The 19,678-nt window shown below is 41.7% G+C and overlaps 1 protein-coding gene across 1 annotated transcript; it reads left to right on the top strand.

Annotated features, from left to right (window-relative positions):
- The first annotated feature begins 117 nt into the window (after positions 1-117).
- AspRS (aspartyl-tRNA synthetase) lies at positions 118-19,595 on the top strand. Its single transcript, XM_075693324.1, has 15 exons — positions 118-260; positions 542-638; positions 825-1,005; positions 3,363-3,465; positions 5,028-5,130; positions 6,511-6,585; positions 7,546-7,726; positions 9,069-9,203; positions 11,394-11,541; positions 13,550-13,618; positions 15,631-15,751; positions 16,982-17,062; positions 18,238-18,349; positions 19,098-19,169; positions 19,451-19,595. The coding sequence occupies exons 1-15, from the start codon at positions 229-231 to the stop codon at positions 19,540-19,542; spliced, it is 1,602 nt and encodes a 533-aa protein (XP_075549439.1). The 5' UTR covers positions 118-228; the 3' UTR covers positions 19,543-19,595.
- The last annotated feature ends 83 nt before the right edge of the window (positions 19,596-19,678 follow it).

The raw sequence follows: 19,678 nt of genomic DNA, 5'->3' as shown, positions 1-19,678 counted from the left end.
GTTTCTGCAATTGCCTGTTTACTTTAAAACATAAGTGGCATACCACTAGAAGTCACGTATAAATCTATTTAGTTTGATAACGTATTGAGTATATCAAGTTTCCGTTTGTGGCTTTTTTTATTACTGTAGTTTGCTCAGTTTGCTTTTCGTTAACTGGTGCGGCGTGGGCTTTGGGCTGTCGCGGGTTTGTGTAGTGTGTGCTTTGCGTGTCGTGTACGAAGGATAAAAATGACGAAAGGCGAAGAAAATGTTCCTCTCGGGTACGTAATTTTCAACGTCCATCTATTTTGCGGTGAAATGTTAGTAATCTTTCGTGTGATTGCTTAGAGCTTGCGCGTGAACTTACACGCGTGTTCTGCGCGCGCCGGTCTGTGCTCTGTGTTGTAATCAAAGCGACGATTTTAATTAATTTAACTGAGAATGCGCTCGTTGAGTCACTGCTTTATTATCTCTCGTCCTGCCGTATTTTGTGATAAGTAACACGACGTATTCTTGACGTCCACTAAACCGGGTTATCGGTGCTAACGAAACATTCTCACAGTCCTGATGGCCAGCCGCTCTCCAAGAAGGCGCTGAAAAAGCAAGCCAAAGAGCAGGAAAAAGCTGCAAAGAAGTCGGCGAAGCAATCGTCAGAAAACGTGAGTGTGTTGCATCAGACGTATTGCGCGTGATCATATCAAGAAGTGAAACAACTCATCATTCAAGTGTTGTTCTTATTGACTTACTCTTGTTTTGAGGCCTCTAAAGCATCTGTCTCTAGGTATGAAAGTTCGGTATTATCATTTGTACTTTTGGTGCATAATTAAATCCTTCCTATACCCCAGGCAAATAAGCAGTCCGGAGATGCGGAAGATGACTATTCGGAGGGTTGTTACGGCAAGCTGCCAATGCTGCAGTCCGCGGAGAAGACATCACGTCAGTTGTCACGAGTTAAAGACCTTGCGCCTCCTTTGTCTGGCCAGTACGTGTGGGTACGGGGACGGCTTCATACGAGCAGATCTAAAGGTGAGACTGCAGAAACGCCGTGTACACACAAACACATGGGAAAACACTGACTTTGAGCACGTGCACATTGTAAAAGTGAAATCTGCAGTTGTGAAACAAATGTTAATTAACACTTGGTAACTTTGCATGTTTATAATGGATGTTGTATGTAGACGCTAGAGCTCTTATTCATAGCGTCTAATACATTACAGCTTTCTTTTTCATTGGGATGATGTCGAGGCCACCCGTCTATCAACACCACATGAATTTTGGTAAAGAATTCGAAAGTTTTGCATTAGCAGCATAGTAGTTGGTACAAGAAGCCTCAAGAGATGGCCCTACCATCCTGCACGTGCTGGCCACGCGAACCTTCTGCAATCTCCGCTCCCACCGTCGCATCACGGCAGCCCTCCTCCTCTATGAACTCTGAGCAGACGACATATCATATAGAGTTGCGTCTGGCTCTCCCGCTCCTCTCCTGCTGGTCGGCGCCGCCCCGTCTCAAAACACTCTACTCTCTGTACCTCCATGTAACCACACCCATTCCTGTGTACACCATGCTTAATAAACCCAGTTAACCTCCGTTAACAAAAGTCCAGTGTTCTGTCGTCCACTATACGAGACATAACAAAACAGTAGTAGCACAGCATTTGCTGCGAACCCGTGTTTTGCACATCCTGGTGTAACAAATTTTCATGAGTGTAGGACAAAGTGAACCTGGTGAGCATTCAATGGCTCCCAAAGTTACCTAAATGGGTAATGAAGTTGTAGCTGAAAACAAACAAGTTAACGCACATAAACATGGCTGGTGTCCACGAAATTACAACTTTGTATGTGAAGGAAAATCTATTTTAAAGCTCCTCACACATCCATGAGGAGAAAGTTAGCCCTTTGCTGCTCAAACATTTCATAAAGAACCATGTATCTGGCACTGTGGTGGATTTTTATTAAGCAATATCTTATAGTCAGTATATAAGGATAGAGAAATTGTGCTTCTCTAGACAGCATTTTAGAATTTAGTTGTATTATTTTTATTTAGTCAATTCTATTTATTAAGGGAACAGGGTACTTTTGTTGATGTATACGACAATAAATGCTTTCATCTCTTACCAGACTCGGTATACTTCATTAGTAAAAAACAATAAAAGGTTACTCCAGGGAAGCATTTTTCTTTCCCAAACTGAGCTAGCCAGGAGTTTAGCAGGTATAGGGTAAGCTTATTTCATACAGCAAGTGCCCGAGAAACACAACAGTGCCATGTTTAATCCGCAAACCAGGATGGACTTCTTTTTTCAGCAGAAAAGCTTTGTTTTTAATGAAATCCATATGGCTTCCATAATAAACATTCAGCAGGATCACGGAACATGTGGCAAAATGGAAAGATGACACACCACTATCAATTGACTGTCGCAGACCCACTGGCTCAGATTTAGATGCTGTGTGTGTTTGTGTGTGTGTATGTGTGTGTGTGTGTGTGTGTGTGTGTGTGTGTGTGTGTGTGTGTGTGCGCGTGCGTGCGCGCGTGCGTGTGTGCGTGCGTGTGTGTGTGTGTGTGTGTGTGTGTGTGTGTGTGTGTGTGTGTGTGTGTGTGTGTGTGTGTGTGTGTGTGTGGACTTGTGCGACCGCGGACTTAGCTACATAACTGCACACTTGATTAGAAAACATAGCTCTGGTCGACAGCGGCTCGCGAATGTGCCACTGTGGACCAGAAACAGGCAACACAAAGTAATGCACATGCGTACACTCGCCCCAAGTAGCTCCCAAGCAAAAAGGGTGCCTCGCGAACTTCGGGGAGCAAACATACACACAACCTTTCTCCTTGAAATGCAATTTTACTCTCAATGACACAGGCTAGGGTGCACCGACAGGGTCATAAAACGCGGGGCTCAAGGCGGAGGGAGATGCCTGTGGTCAGCGAAGGGGGTCAAACCTCAATGTCTTTGAGGCACCTCAGTTTCTGAGAAAAATGGGACCTGGTGGTGATGGCGCCGTGTTCGTTGCTTACACACGCACACGTGTGTGTGTGTGCGTGTGCGCGCGTGTGTTTGTGTGTGTGTGTGTGTTATGTTTGCCTTGTAGCCCTGTTGGATGCAGACTCTCTCTTTCGTGAGCTTCCTTCATCTTGTGGGTTTTCACCGCAGTCACTTGATTATTTAGTGGGATTTCTCCATGCTTTGAACGCCGTGTCACAACATGTCAGCACTAATGCTGGCGTTTCCAGTAGTATGTCTTCATTATCACAGCAGTGTGGTAACTGTATTGCATATATGTCATACTGACCGGCTCAGATATTTATATTTATGACCATGTAGAACTTTCCAATAGGTTCTTTGGTGACCATGTCAAATTATTTTTGTGCTTTTTGCTGTCATTGACAGGGAAGCAGTGCTTTTTCGTGCTGCGGCAGCAACAGTACACTGTCCAATGCCTTGTGGCTGTGTCAGAAAAAGTGAGCAAAGCCATGGTCAAGTTCTGTGCTGTGTAAGTGAAGACTAATTGCATTAACTAGTGTAAATTCCTGCATGCAATATGATGGCTTGTTCTGAATATTGGCACAACAGAGTTGTTTCTCATGGTACGTATAGGTGCTAAATTTTTCATGGGCTTTGTGCATTGTTCTCTTCTTTTTTTCGTCATATATGGCCAAACTCAAACGCTCTTGTAGTTGTGTTGTATTCATGGCAATTGCCCTCTTTTTTTTTTCCTTTTCATCGTACCATAGTTGTTTATCTTATTATATTTGGGTACACATTTGTTTTTGTTTGTATAGTTATCATTGCACAGGTTTGTTGCTACTTAGGCCATACAGGGTGTTCCAGCTATCGTACATTGAGTTTTAACCCCCTTTCAGGCAACAACTAATTCTGTTCATTGAAAATTTAGTATCACCACGTTTATTGCATTTTCAGAATCATGAAAAGTGTACTGCTTCAGAATAAATCAAGAATTTCCAATACTTCATTTAGTTTTGTCAAGTTTACAGAATGTGGCCTCCATGCGAGAATTGTCTCCAGAAACGTCAGATATGAGAATATCTCTCATTTCATGTCTAGCATACTTTAAAAGCACCAATGCAACCATTTGAAACATATGCTGGATCTAAAATATTGTGAAAAACAATTAAAAAAGTGAACAAACTACATGAAGGCACGCTGGTACCGAGAGCAAACACCCAACAGCTTGCATTCTTGCTGACACTGTTTGATGGCACTGCTATTCCGTGCATGCAGGTATGTCGTTGCATGGTATGTTTCATCCTTCCCGGGCTTTCTCTATTTGCCGGAAAAAGTAAACGCGTGACGTGCACCTTACTGGAAACACCTCAATTTAACTTGTCTTACGATTTTCTACAACTGCCAAATTGACAGAACAGCATTGAAAAGTCATGTGAGTTTTTTATTTAAGTAATTGGATGTCAAGGACTGTAAAATTACTGGCGATTGCTTAACAAGACACTGCACAACATGCACTTAATCTGATACATATAGAATGATGCATTTCTTTAAAAACTTGGTGCATGGTAGTTGGGACACGCTGTATATGGTAATAAGTTAATAACTGTTCTGTCTGCATATTTACCATGTGTTTTTGAATATTGTATCCACTACGTGTCGGTAATATATGTGCCCACCTGCTTTAATCCTATTTGATATTGGCAGCACCATGTATAAATAAACTAATTATGTATATGCAGGGTTTTCACTACTGTCAACTATGCAGTGCTTCTGCTTCTATCATGTGCCACAGTTCTAGCACTAAAGGCATTGGTTGCACACAGCCTAAGGATTCCATAAATAACTTGGACAGAAAAATAATCAAAATCTAAATGTTCTTTGCAGGATACTAACTTTGTTGTGGTTAACTGAGCAGGGCACTGTTGAAATCATACAAAAGGAGGATGGTTTACCCTTTATCCATGTGGTAAAGGGTTTCTCACTTAAATCGTCAACATGACTACCATATGCATTACTTAGTGCAGCTGTCTGTTCTGTACAGTCCTAAGTTTGCTATATTTCACAGTCATGCTTGCTTTTCCCTCATAGAGTCAACAAAGAGTCAATAGTGGATGTACATGGGCGTGTGCAAACATCTCCACAGAAAGTTGAAGGCTGCACACAACAGGACGTTGAGCTCCATGTTGAAGAGGTGAGGCTAGGAATTTCAGGTAGTGAACAATCTTGAACAGTGTGAGAAGCAAACATTAACATTGTATGACGCACATCAGGCAAATGTTACATTAATGTGGAAACATTACCTTTTATGTATGAATTGTATGTTACTAGAAGAAAATGTGGTGGTCACGTTTGCTAATGTTACATTCAAGTATTTGAAAATACTAAATATAGTCTCCTTTCGAATACAGATAATTAATGTGTATTATTGGATTTGTATTGAAAACTTTGAATATTTGCTCACCCCTAATATTTCTACAAATTGTGTGCATATGCGCATCTTACATACAAAAAGCGCTGGAACAAATTCATGGAACAAGGACATGATGTGATGTAATGTCACCCACAATGTTATCCGTTTCCTTCATGCCGATTATATACCATGGCATCTAAGACCAACCCGTTCTACAATGGGCTTGGCCAGTATTTAAAGGGACACTAAAGGCAAATACTAAGTCGACTTGGACTGTTTAAATCTCATTCCAGAAACCTCAGAACGCTTGTTTCGTGGCAAGAAAAGATTTACTTTACGAGAAAATTGCATCTGAAGGGTCCGAATAACATTTTTGAAATTCAAATCTCCCACCACCCAACCGGGGGAGCGGTGACATTGCAGACACCGTATGATGCTGTCAGTGAGTAAAGCGGCGCCTGACAGACGGTGGTACTGAGCCACGACAGAGCAACAGAGCGGTGGATTCGCCACTGCAGCTGCTTTTTGGTCAAGTGGCATAGACCGTTCAGGCAACCTGCGACATCACATGAAAGATCAATTCTCTGCTACTTGCAGTTTGTACGAGTTTTGCAATCCAGCAAAACCAGCGCAGCACTACGCGACAATGAAACTACTGAAATGCAAAAGCGTAGGCGGTGCAGAGTCGAGCAAAAACGAAACCTTTCAACCACCCGCATCATTGTCAAGGGTAATTTCAACGAGTTCTTTTTCTAAAAGCGAAATAGAACTGGACAAGTAGCATTTTATTTCATATTATAATACAATACAAGGATGTTTTTTACAACGAGTGATTGAGTTCTAATGACAAGAGTTAGTGAGTGATTGAGTACAAGTGACAGGAGCGCTTTCGTTATCGGGCAAGTGCTCGAAAGCCCTGGAGGAGTCTCTAATCATGTCCTGCATTTACATCTATTTCTGAAGCACTAAGGCTCTGTTCACGATAATATTGGCGCCTTACAGATTCTCGAACACTAATATATCACTTTAGCTTGACCTAATATTTGTCTTAAGTGTCCCTTTAACCTATTTCTCTCTTCTGTTCAAATCTTTAAGAATTGAATATGTTGTATTGCTGCCATGCATTAAATGATGTCCTGTACATTCTTTTTCATGTTTCAGTTTTTTGTTGTCAGTTCTGCTGAGCCACGCCTCCCCCTTCAAGTAGAGGATGCTGCAAGGCCTGATGCTGAGGAGGCAAGCAAAAAACATTTTTGTTTTCAGTTTCTCAATGGAGTGCAGTCCAAATGTAGTAACAATACTGCTTACACCAATGAACATTTGCAACAATATTCTGTGACATCATATTTTATGATGTACAAAATTAGCCCAGATACAATACATACATTGCTATGGAGCAGTACAATTCAGCAAAAAGAGGGCTAGTCTCGTCTGCAAAGTTGATGACAATATGAGCTCTCACAAGTTTGGTAAAAGCCTGCGAATATGTAGCCTTATATCAATATCCCTTGTACAAGATATGGCTATGAAAATAATTTTTCAGGTTTTGTGACTATCATTACAGAAATTGCATGGTAAAGCTCAGTTCTAAACCCTTAGTCTTGTATATGCAGAGGGCGCTTGTTCCAGGGTGCAGTAATTTGTTGTGGTCTGCATCCTTTTAATTTTGACTGAATAACGAATAAAGGATGGTGTTCCCTACTCCATAGGATAGTCCTTGTTGTTATTTCTTAGAATAATTATTCAGTAGTTCCACTATTATGTGTGCAGTTGAACAAGAGCAAGGTTGTAAGCAGTAATGTCTAGCTCGAAAACTTATGCAGACATGATTTTCCTTTGCCAAGTGACAGCCAACGGTATTGCTTTACTTTGTCTGAGGCTTTCTACTGCATTATTGTATTAGATTGTGCTGCAGCATAAATGTAATTGTATTAGACGTTTAGCAATGCAATATATTTTTCTGTGGGAAAGCACAAAAAATCTGCATACAGACCATTGTGTGCTGAAGTTTGAAAGCAAGGGCTTTTTTGAACTGCTAAACATAAAAATTTACTTTTTATGTTTTGCTATTATTATTATTATTATTATTATTATTATTATTATTATTATTATTATTATTATTATTATTATTTAGGTTTTGCACTCCATAGGCTACATAAACCAGTACACTGTATTGAGCTCTGTCTCACTTTCCAGGACCCAGAAGGCCTGAACATCAGAGTGAATCAGGACACTCGACTGGACAATCGCGTCCTTGACCTGAGAACCCCAGCAAACCAGGCGATATACAGGCTGCAGGCGGGTGTCTGTGCCCTCTTCAGAGAGTCCCTGACTAGCCGTGGCTTTGTGGAGATACACACGCCTAAGATTATTTCAGGTAGGCTGGATGGTTTCGCTGTCCATCGTGAGGTCCATTGGAGAATGCGGACAAAAAGCTAGCAATACAGATACTTAAGCGATGAGTGTGCAAAAAGTGGTCTGCCCTTGCATCCACATATGATACTTGCCAACTGCTGTAACTGTGTCCGAGGACAAAGTCCACCAGAGAGAAAAGGTGTTTAAAGGTGCCACTTATGGTGCCAAAAGGTGCCACTTATGGTGCCAAAAGGTGCCAAATTATGGGCAATAAGTGCCACCGCCCACTTATGCATCTTCTTTACAAAAAAGGACTGCATGCATTTATATTTAACAACATGCCATATGACAAATCATGCAATAAAAATAAAGTGCAGCTAAATAACATTAACCCTGTTATTGGAAGGTATACATATCTGGCAGGAAAGTGCCGGAGCTGAAGGTAGCAGAAAGGTATAGCATCTCTGTGATTGCATCTCTGTGACTGTACAAATCCATTCCATCTCCAAACTCAAGCTCTAGTGATATATCAGACTGCCCAAAGTATCATCTTTACAGAGAATGGGGCTTTCATGAGCAAGATGAAGTAAACATATAACTGGATTTGCGCTGCCATCACTGCAGAAATATGATTCCACTCCCAGTTTGTCATATGCCTCATTTAAGACGGGTGAACAGTAGTCAACCTAACAATGAAAGATAATGTATAGAACATAGCACATCAGTAAGGAAGAAAATGCAGTTTGGCCAATTTTGTTGGATTTTTCTGCCAGGCTTGGCGATTTCCCTTGGCCTTCAAATTTTTCTGTGGGCACTGTTGTGGGCCTGTGGCACACTATCTGCACGGCCCTCTGGCTCTGTGTAGGAATTATATTAGTACCCAGTAGGGCATGACCTCCGAGATCCTGGCACAGCGCTGCAGTCCTGCACCATGGCAGGATCTCGGAGATTATGTTGTTTGCTACATGATTGCTTTGCGGGTACGGAAATCCTCTGCGTGTGTAATTTAGGCAAGTCAAAATATTCGGTATCAAGAAAATAGTTGGAAAACGGTGGCAAGCCATGTTTTCCACATTAATGTGTGATTGGCATATCTGGCCAGCAACCATTTTGCCTGCACAGTAGTGCCACATCTCTTGGCAAAACATTTGCCAAGACTAAAGATGCTGCTGTATGGACTAAATAGTGAACTCCACACATGCCATACCCCCTTTTTTGTGTGTGTGTAACATGCAAGTACAAGTTAGGCTCCTTCTCTGTCACTGGTAAAAATTTGAGAGAGCTGCAGTTTTTTTTTTTTTTTTTTTTTTTATGAAGGAAGGGTTGTCTGATAAACAACTCATTGGCTCAACTGTTTGTTGCAGCTGCAAGCGAAGGAGGTGCCAACGTCTTTGAGGTCTCCTACTTCAAGGGGAGTGCTTACTTGGCACAGTCGCCACAGCTGTACAAGCAAATGGCAATCGCAGCCGATTTTGATAAAGTCTACACTGTTGGAGCAGGTGAGTTGAAACTGTCATGAATGAACAATGTCAGTACTAATTGACTAGGGCACCTGCACGAGATTAGGCTTACAAGCACAGCATAACCAACTTTTTCACCGTACGTTTTTTTTTTTTTCCAGCAGGCAAATGCAGTTGATTTTTTCAAGCAGTCTAGATCTTTTCGAACTGCTGCTTACTTGGAAAATTTGAAATCCTTTGTGTGTTCTTTTCTTTCATTATTTGCTGTTTACGTTATATGGCACAAGTCTGGTGTTGTAAAATAATACCACAGTCAGGCGGGCAAATTTAGCAACACTTCGAGCAAGTGCACTTTACCTCACTGAGTGTTACTTTGGCAGCAGGATGCTAGATGACAAAACTAAGTTTCATTTGGGGTTGATGACAATTACAATCTGTGGAACCATAAGGCTTGATATGATTCTCAGCATTTCGTGTTTTAGAAGCAGTGCCTATTTTATTACGAAAACAAAAAAAGCTTTGCATATAGAATACAAACAACAACGCTATCACTTTTATTTGTTTTGAGCCAATACAAGCAAGGAACATATCCAGAATCCAGTCAGTCAAAATGACCGACTCCAAGGCTGATTTGACAGGTACCGAAGGTGAACATTTCAAGCTTGTTTTAGCTTCACTGATGTCGCAAGGATGCTCATAACATTTTAAATCACAAAAAAAAGTGGTCTTACAATTATTGCTGACTCTGCAATGAACATTTTTCTTTTTTCATTTATTCTACAAGCACTGCTATCAAGGCTAAACTACACATTTCACCAAAGTGAAATAAGTCCATCGAACACACACGCTGGCAAGTGCAGTCCGCAGCAAGTGTTGCTCAACCCTTCCATCTGACGGGTATAAGCCATAGTGCACTCCAGTAAAGTTATTTTATGTGCTATCCTAAGAAAAGCAAGTTGTACAGGTCAGCCCAAAATGAAAGAAAATGCATAATTGCTATTCAAGTAAAGATTACTGTAGAAGTGTCCTGTTAGACTTTAACAGACTTGGATGGGCTAGTTGGTTGCTGGCTTGATGGAACATGGTTATAACGGCGCGTTTCGAGGTGAGGACACAGAAAGAATGCACACAGGACAGTGTCCTGTCCTCAAAACACACCATTATAACCATACCAAGCCAACAAACACTGACGCCAAGGACAACATAGGGGAAATTACTTGTACTTAATAAATGAAATAAAGAAACGATAAATTAATGGAAATAAAAGTGGATGAAAAAACAACTTGCCGCAGGTGGGGAACAATCCCACAACTTTCGCATTTTGCGTGCGATGCTCTACCAATTGAGCTACCGCAGCGCCATTTCCCCATCCACTTTCTTGGGTATTTATGTGTCTTGGTAGAACCCTGGGAGTGTTAGCCAGCAGCCTGGGAGTGTTAGCCACTCGCAGACCTTGGCGGCGGACATGGAACATCCTTTCTGCCACAGGCGTCACGAGAATGTGATCTTTTTGGGGGGGGGTGAAGGCAGCTGGTCAATAAACGCATACATGCCATCCGAATGCATCAATGTTGCTCAATTCGAGACCCTCATTATGTAATAAACGAGAAGAGAGGGGGTTAACCAAGGGGCCCAATATTTATTAGTCACACCATACCAAGCCAACCAACACTGACGCCAGTGTTTGTTGGCTTGGTCATTATGTAATAAACAAGAAGAGAGGTAGTTAACTAAGGGGCCCGATTTTTATTAGTCATACCATACCAAACACTGACACCAGTGTTTGTCACTGGTGTCACATGTGCGTTATAACCATGTTCCATCAAGTCCTGCTAGACCTCACATGATGTAGTTCTGCTGTAAAAATTTGTCCCGCTTCATTTTCTCATTTACAATGCTGAAGCAAGGGCATTTAATAATTCAAGCCACGTGTTTCTTTTATGCTGGACCTGCTTGTAAATCATCACTTTAGCTACATCCTAATGTGGGACATTATACTGTCCCACCGAGGTCAAGTGGAAGCCTAGCATTATTTTATAATTCCCCAAATGGCTAGTAAGAATAATTAGGAGTAGCGCAGAAGCCCCATCACAGAGCCCAGAAACATCTCCAGTTTTGTACACAGTTGATCTCTGTAAGCCTTGACGAAGTCTGTACACTTGGCGCATCAAGGTTGTCTTACCGACTTTACTTTTTTTGTTCTCTCTCTTCTCCTATGCTTGATTTCAGTGTTTAGGGCAGAAGACTCGAACACTCACCGCCACCTCTGTGAATTCGTGGGTTTGGATTTGGAAATGGCCTTCAACTATCACTACCATGAAGTGCTGGACGTCATAGGGCAAATGTTTGTCGACATCTTTAAGGGCCTTCGCGATAGGTGTGTGCTCTCATCCCCTATTGCTGTCACGTAATCTTAAGTCCTGAAGCAGCCCTGTAGACTTACACTGTGTGCTGTTGCACGAGATGGAATGTACAGTACTGTCCATTAATGAAGAAAACTCCTAACTACTATCAATAAAGTCAACATAACAGCAACATTTCTTTTCCTTTTTAATCAGAAAGAAGTGGCTGATGTGATCTATCGAATGTACATTCATGCATAAAAAAGTTTGTCTGTGGGCCTTTATGCCATTTCTCAGCGATAACCAATGACAGAATGAAAACTGTGTGTTTCCTTTAACCGTGAACCCTACTGTACGCAGTAGCTACAGGTACCTTTCAGATATAGCGTCAATTTCAAAATGCACACACTGCAGCTTGTACTCAAACATCCGTAACACTGAAATCTGTGCCCTACAACCTACATACATTCATTGTAATGCATTGTTATCTTGCATTTATGTTATCCAAGTTCACTACGTGTCACTCGCCATAAAAGTGGGGTGCAGGTTGAAGGGACACCTGAAGATCATCACTAGATCAGTTTCGACTGTTAAAGTATACTTTCAAAATATCTCTTTTTTTTTAATAAATAAAGGAAGTGAACCCCAAATAACCCTTTTGTGAATTCAGCTAATGGTTGTTGTTAGAATTGGGGGCTCAATCCTATCGCTCGTAACCCGTTATCAAGATTGGAGTCCTCCCAGTCCTCCTTGTGCTCGTAACAGAGTGCACGCAAAACTCGCTTAAGCACTGAATGCCACCTCTCTACACTGTTTGACTGAGAGTGATAGACGGAACTGTGTATTAACTTTACCCTGCACTTTTTCAAGAATGTGGTTTTAGTCACCAGTCTGATAAAGGCGTGGGTTCGTATCCCACCGCTGCCACCAGTTGTCAGGATTGGGGGCTCAATCCCATCGCTCGTAATCAGTTGTCAAGATTGGAGTCCGGCAGGAATTAGAAGGTAGCTGGCCCATGCCGTCGTCCAACTTATCCACGCTGAGGACGTTGATGAAGGGAAGGACTGCTTCTCATCGAGAACGAGGAATAAGGGTTTATTTATACTCTCTCAAGCAGTCATGTTAGACTGATGTACTTTCTTAAGCAGTCCTGTTAGACTGATGTATTTTCTCAAGCAGTCATGCTAGACTGATGTAGATACTGTAAATAAACCCTTATTCCTTGTTCTCGATGAGAAGCAGTCCTTCCCTTCATCAACGTCCTCAGCGTGGATAAGTTGAACGACAGCATGCGCCAGCTACCTTCTAATTCCTGCCCAACTCCAATCTTGACAACTGATTAAGAGCGATGGGATTGAGCCCCCAATCCTGACATTGTATAGCTGAAATCCTGGTTGCGATTAAAAGGGAGAGGAGTTGGGCAGGTCATGTGCCACATAGACCTGGCAACCATTGGTGAATAAGTTAACAGAATCGGTGCCAAAAGGAAGGGAAACACAGCCAAGGATTTCAAGAGAGCTAAGTGATGTGTTGATATTGGGAAACTTGCAAGTGTAGTATAGAGCTTGGTGAAAGACAAGGGTATTTGGAAACCACTGGTAGAGGCCTGCATCCTGTGGTGGACATAAAATAGACTGTTGAAAACGAAACTGTCATTCTAGGCACTGATCAGTGACTTGAGTGGCACTGGGTTTGCACCCGGCACTCTGTCCTGATATTGGAGCTGACTTACCAGTTTCATATGAACTATATTTAGAGAAAAAACTATTTCCTCCAATTTAAATTAGTATAATAATGTGTCCTTTTATTATTTGACTCCTTGCTTGACATGCGTAATGCAAGATGTACTGCTGGTGAGAGTGCCAAAACAGTAGATTGTATGTAGTACCTTAAACTTGGTCATACCAAGGCTCAAGCAGAAAGATGACACCATGCCAAACTTAAAGTCAAGTTCTAGCTTTGTAGATGTCTACTGCTGTTCTGCCATATTGAATGCCAATAAGTGCGTGCTCACCAAGAAAATTACATGCTTTCTAATACCAGGTTCGCAGACGAAATCGCTGCAGTCAACCGGCAGTTTCCAGCTCCTCCATTCAAGTTTCTGGAGCCTAGGCAAGTCTTTTTACCTTGCTTCGATTTGTAAAAAGAAGGCTCAGATGCAAATTGCAGTGTTCATGCTATTTCAGATGTTGCTGTGAATTCAGTTACCACAACACCATGAATACATCACTTTTCTTAAATATAAATACAAGCCTTAAAAACAGGTTGCATTATATTTGAAACCATGTCCCAAGTGCAATGTAAAATATCTTTCTTCTCCAATTTTTGCATCTAAAAATTTACCAGGTTTTCATTGTCCTCATGTCAGTACAGATAGATGTGCATGCCGTTGAAAAAATAACAGATGTGGGTTTCTGAGGAAGTGAAAGTGTAAAGAAGAGCAAACAAGACAGCAGTGCAAAATTTAGAGGACGATTAAGCTTCACCTTTAGGAGTAAAACGCAATAGCATTCAAAGATCCCCGACTGCTTCTCACGCTTCCCGGCAACTGGAGCGTATGTAACCGTAATGTTTACTGGGAAACGCTGGCCACAAACGCTATGCACGAAGGCGGGCTTTGTGGTGGAAATGCGGCCTCTTGCGACATTTGTGCTCGCCTTCGATGCGACGGAGGCGAGCACTAGCTGGAGGTATTGCAAAGAACTGGGCGCGCCGTTCCGTGGCCCCCAAGACACTCGCACGCCAGTGCAGACATGGCAGACGCCGCGGCTGGTCTGTGAATGGTAGAAACGCTGGAAAAGGGGTTTCTTTGAGTTTTTCCATAACAGAATTATGTTTACTCGTATTGTCAAATTACAATCCAAGATCCATCATGTCTGTAGGTTGTATGCAAGTCATAGTTTTCAATTTTTCCATGCATTTTAGCTTGAGAAATTCAATTAGTTCAGTAAATTTCTTTCGTCACATGGAGGGCCTGGGTATGGATGGTTCAAAAATGCTTTTGCCGAAACAACGCGGGACGCCGACGTGGGATGCCGACGCCAATTTTTCTGCGACACGGGCTCCTTAACGCTATTGCGTTAAAATTTTTGAACTGTTCAATCTGGCACATACCACACTGCTTGCGTGCGTGACTTCATCACCTGCATAAGTGCAGCTGCCCCTGCATGCATGCATTTGGGCCCTTGGCGTGAGCACCACAGTCCTGTTATAATATTTTAGCACCGCATGATGGGTGATGTCTCTAATGCCTGTCCAGGAAGGCCCAATTCCATGGTCAGGTGTTCACAAGAATGTCTTCCACCAAGCACAGCTGATGCTTAGTGTTTTACTTGAAGCCCACTGCTATAGTTGCATTATGCATTGTTGGATCACATTACGGTCTTCCTTTCTTTTTCCCCCCAAGTCATCAAAAGTTTCTTTTTGCGTTACATTCCTGGTCACACATATTCGTCCAGATGTGGTGATTCTTGCTGCTCTTCGTGGTATATGATACATTGATTTTCATAAGTGCCTCACATAACCACTGGTAAATCCAGAAATGGTGGCAACCATCCCCACCCCACAACCCTTGACATGCTCATACTTCTCTTGACAAACGATTTGGTCTTTGTATATACGAGTATGTTGCACTGACAAAATTGAGTATGAACTGAGGTGTACCCTTGTGAATGAGCACAGCTTCCCACCTTAAACCACAAAGTTTCTCCCTCCCGCGTCAGTTAGCTTAGAAAGCCTCAATCAAATGACATGTACCCCATATTTCTAACCTATATATGATTACTTCCCTCTATTTTGATGTAAGTGGCTGTAAATAAAAGTAAATGCTTCTTGCAGCTGAGTGAAACATGTGGCATGACAACCAAAATAAATGTGGCACCTGTCACAAGCTTTGAGTGCAGTATGAGTGCTGTGAAATTAGTACCTTAGGGTGTCATGTTTGTCATTCTTCTTGATGCAACCTTGGTACTTAACAGAGCTGATTCTTTAGATTAAAAAGAGAGAGAGAGACAACTCATTTCATCACCCTCATTGGGCTTCCTCCCTTTTGGTGCTAAGAATCCATTGTGTAACCCAACTTCTTTAGTCTAAGTGCATTTTCATTCATTCCCCTAACCCTAAAGCCTGCGGCTGGAATTTCCTGAGGCTGTTGCGATGCTTCGTGAAGCTGGAGTTGAAATGGATGATGAAGATGATTTGAGCACTCCAAATGAGAAGCTTCTGGGACGGCTGGTCAAGGCAAAGGTAGGTTCAGCTTAGTGTTGTTTCGTAAGCGTGCATTTCATTATAACTCATCCCTTAAAACAAGCCATAGTAATTTCGTTTCTGCTGCTAAGCTTGAGGCTATGGTTTCATTTACTGTCTAAGGGGAGCAAGCGTCACAAAACAGGACAAGCCATACGCCAATTCCTGTCTGCCAATTCCTGTCCTGGTCATTTTGTTCTGCTTGTCCCCCTTCGACATGAATGACCAACTAGCTCAAAACAAGGTTTTGCTTGTTGTATTATTGGCTACAGTGGTTGCATTCCAATGTAAGTGAAATGCATAAACATTCATGTACTTGCATTTAGGCACACATTTCAAAGCTTGGCTGGCCGAGGTTAATCCAGAACCAGCCCTACTACAACATCTCTTATAAGCTCATATGCTTTTTCGGTACATTAAACCCCACAATTTGATTAGTTAGTTTCTCAGAAGGCTGTGCTTGTGTGTCAAGAGCCTCATTTACAGAGGATGATTCAGCATTTAAAGATGCTTTTGTTGATCTGGGAGTGAGCCCTCAACATTTTGAATCCAAGACCAGCATTTAATCCAGTAGAGCCGGAAAGATGTTGGCGTACTCGAGCACTGGGATGATGACACGGTACCTAGTACTATAGTGCTGTGCTGCAATGTGTGTGTAAGTGTTGCTGGCAGTTGTTTCGATTGAGCAGCCACTGTTGCTGAAGAAGTTCCCCATAAATAAAGGCATGCTGAAAATTAGCTCATCTCAGCACGGTACAGCATAGCAAGTGGGGTACATTGATGAACATTGAGGAACTAAGCTGGTCGATGCACGTGGTACTGTCACAAATGCACTGGAACACATTGTCATTTGCATTCCTCCCAAACACCGTGGCTCAATATACTTCCATTCTTGCCTGGGATGTTGCTGAAATTTATGTCAACTCAAGGAGAGAATACAAATATGTTTTATATGTTTACACAACTCATACCCAGGCCTGTGCGAATCGAGGTTTTCACAGGTTCCTAGTGGCATGAGCGACCGTGCTTTGAAACGCACCGTCATTCTTTTGCGAGGTGAACTATACTGGCTCAACAGAGTGCATCATCATAATAACTTTCACATATGCACATTAGAGACCTACCAGAATTAAATGACCGAGAATTTTGAAATTTGCTTTTGCAAGTTTTGCTGCTTCATTTTTAGCAGTGAAGTATGACATATTTCCAAGCTGTCTGATGTATTTGCAGTATGACACTGATTTCTACATCCTGGACAAATACCCGCTCAAAGTGAGGCCATTCTACACCATGCCTGACCCTCATGAGCCGGTATGTTCTGTCGCTGCTACACGTGTTGCTTGTACAGCTATGTAAAAATTTTTGTAGACAAGATTTGCTACATGCAGTGTGGTGAATGTAGTGTACATACATGTTTTGGTGAAAATCCAAGCTGAATTTGTATTTTGCATGATTGGTAGCAGCAGTGGGGAGTGGACCCAGTTGTAGTTTACTTATTTATTTACTTAAAGATACCTTACAGGCCCCTAGAGGCATTTTGTAAGGGGGGGGGGAGAGTACACTCAAAGATTATACAATAATTAGAATACACATGTGAATACATATACAAAAATTACAGTGTAAGAAATGCGCTAACATGCAGTAATGTGGTGTTAAAAAATTGTAAAAAAAAGACAAACCGAATGCTTTTGAACGCGAGAGGTTAGTGAACAAAAAATTTTCACAAAGTAAAATATAACCATTAGAATTACAGAGCGAGAGGGACAATATTTGGCAATAATAAAACAGTATTTAGGGGGTAGTAGCACAATAATAACAGGAAACTCAAGAAAAAATAACTTGTTAGGTTATGTAAAGTTTGAAAAATGCGTTGTTAGAAGATGCCGGAATTTTTCCTGGTCACTCCCATAAGCAATGGCGTTTGGAAGATTGTTCGAAAGGCAAAGGGCTCTTGGAAGAGCGGAGTAGTTAAATGAATTAGTATTTCTGTAGATGCGCATGAAATTGAACTGATTGTACATCCGGTGTGACCTGCAATGAGGAGCTTCAAGAGGCAGGACTGATGGTGCTGTATTATGGACATATTTATGAAATAATAACAGCAGGGCTATATCACGACGATCATGCAAGCGCTGTAGTGAGGTCAAGTGTAATTCGTGTTATGCTTTTGTTATAATCATAACAACGTGAAATAAAGCGTGCAGCCCTATTCTGAATAGATATGTAGAATACATTAACATACTACTCCACACAATGTGTTACCAGATAACTTATGCATAGTGTTATTCAGACATGGGCACAGTGGAGTTTTGATTTTTTATTTACTATGTATTATTAAGGAATCTCTAAGCTGACGCTATCCTGATCACACCACAAGTTTTCACATGTGTGGAAGCACTCTTGCCTGTTGACTATTATTATTTAGTTAGACGTGGTTAGAGTTGTTGCTGGCATGCCTATCCTGACAAGTCTCACTCTGATTCCAGAAAGTGTCAAACTCCTATGACATGTTCATGCGTGGGGAAGAGATCCTGTCTGGAGCCCAGCGAATTCACGATCCAGATTTCCTAACGGAAAGAGCCAAAGAACATGGAGTCGGTTCGTAGCCTCTTTCGCATGCTCTCTTGTTTTGCATATGTTTGAGTATGTGAGGACTTGCCATGCAGTAGTCGCAAAGCAACATTTAATAGTACCTGTCAGCCTTGCTGGTTTATCCTCTTCATATGCTGTGCGCACAGTTGTGCACGACAATAGGTTGCATCAAAGCCAATAGCACTGATGAGAATAATGATGTGTTACAAACATCCTGATGAAACTCTTCCGATTGGACATGTGCACTAAGTTGTTTTAGTTTTCTTAAGCTGTTTTAGGTTGGAAGGCACTCAGTAGCAGTTCAGCAGATTCAGTTTCATTGTTTTTCGCTATGGTTTATGACCAGCATATATTTTAAATGGCTGGATAGGTGCTTTCCAAGTATGCTGGACATGAAATAGTTGTACCCGTAGAAAGTTCTTGCACGGGGTTCACGTTCTGTAAACTTGACAAATCTACCAGAAGAATTTAAAATTCTTAATCTGGTCTGCAGAAGTGCGCTTTTTATGTTTTAGAAGGTGCAAGAAATGTGGTTAAACTAAACTTTCAGTGGACAGAATTTGAGCCAGAAGGGGTTATGGTATTAAGTAGTCAGTGATGTTGTAGTTGCTAAATTCTCGCATGTGTGTTTTGCACTGCATGCTGCTTGCTCAGACTCCTCTGCTTCGAGAGGCCCTCATCTCTGTAGTACTCTGCAGCGAATCGGTCATTCTAAGAACGAAGTGCAAACATTTACGATATACTACTGTTGCAGATATTAGCAAAATCAAGGCCTACATAGACTCCTTTCGGTATGGCGCACCTCCTCATGCAGGTGGTGGAATAGGTGAGCAACTATTCGTTCATTGAGCAAATCATTTTTGCTATTATTGAAGATTAAACTCAATAGTGGTTAGCAAATTATTTCTATCCTTTTAAAAGTTGTGTGAAAAGAATTTTAAGTTTGCGTTTCATTGTTCTTGGTTGCTTCAGCTGCAGTGTTGGAAGTTATAGTGTATATTTTTGGTAACAGTGCAAGTGCATATCAGTAACCTTTAATTGGAGCTGCACCTTCTTCCATCTGCATCACACACTTGAGTACTCAAGATTCACTGTCATGCTTTGCAGGCCTGGAACGAGTTACAATGCTGTACTTGGGTCTGGACAACATCAGGAAAACATCAATGTTTCCGCGTGACCCTAAGAGGCTGACCCCGTGAAAGTGGAAGCATTGCTCAAAAGGGCTTTGATTAAAGCCCACCTCACAGTTTCATGTCACTTTGTGTGTGTCATGTTTACAATCACAGGCAAGTTTGCAGAAGTAACAATCAGAGTTATGTTACACTACAAAAGCAG

The sequence above is a fragment of the Dermacentor variabilis genome, chromosome 5 (assembly GCF_050947875.1).
Source record: "Dermacentor variabilis isolate Ectoservices chromosome 5, ASM5094787v1, whole genome shotgun sequence".
Taxonomy (NCBI): domain Eukaryota; kingdom Metazoa; phylum Arthropoda; class Arachnida; order Ixodida; family Ixodidae; genus Dermacentor; species Dermacentor variabilis.
Note: the sequence above shows the minus strand (reverse complement) of the source record. Positions and strands in the feature narration are given on the sequence as shown.

Excerpts from the sequence above, each read along its gene's own strand:
- AspRS (XM_075693324.1), top strand. The coding sequence starts at position 229 with ATGACGAAAGGCGAAGAAAATGTTCCTCTCGG. Across the intron at positions 1,006-3,362 it reads TCATACGAGCAGATCTAAAG|GGAAGCAGTGCTTTTTCGTG; the intron begins GTGAGACTGCAG and ends TGTCATTGACAG. Across the intron at positions 7,727-9,068 it reads CACGCCTAAGATTATTTCAG|CTGCAAGCGAAGGAGGTGCC; the intron begins GTAGGCTGGATG and ends TGTTTGTTGCAG.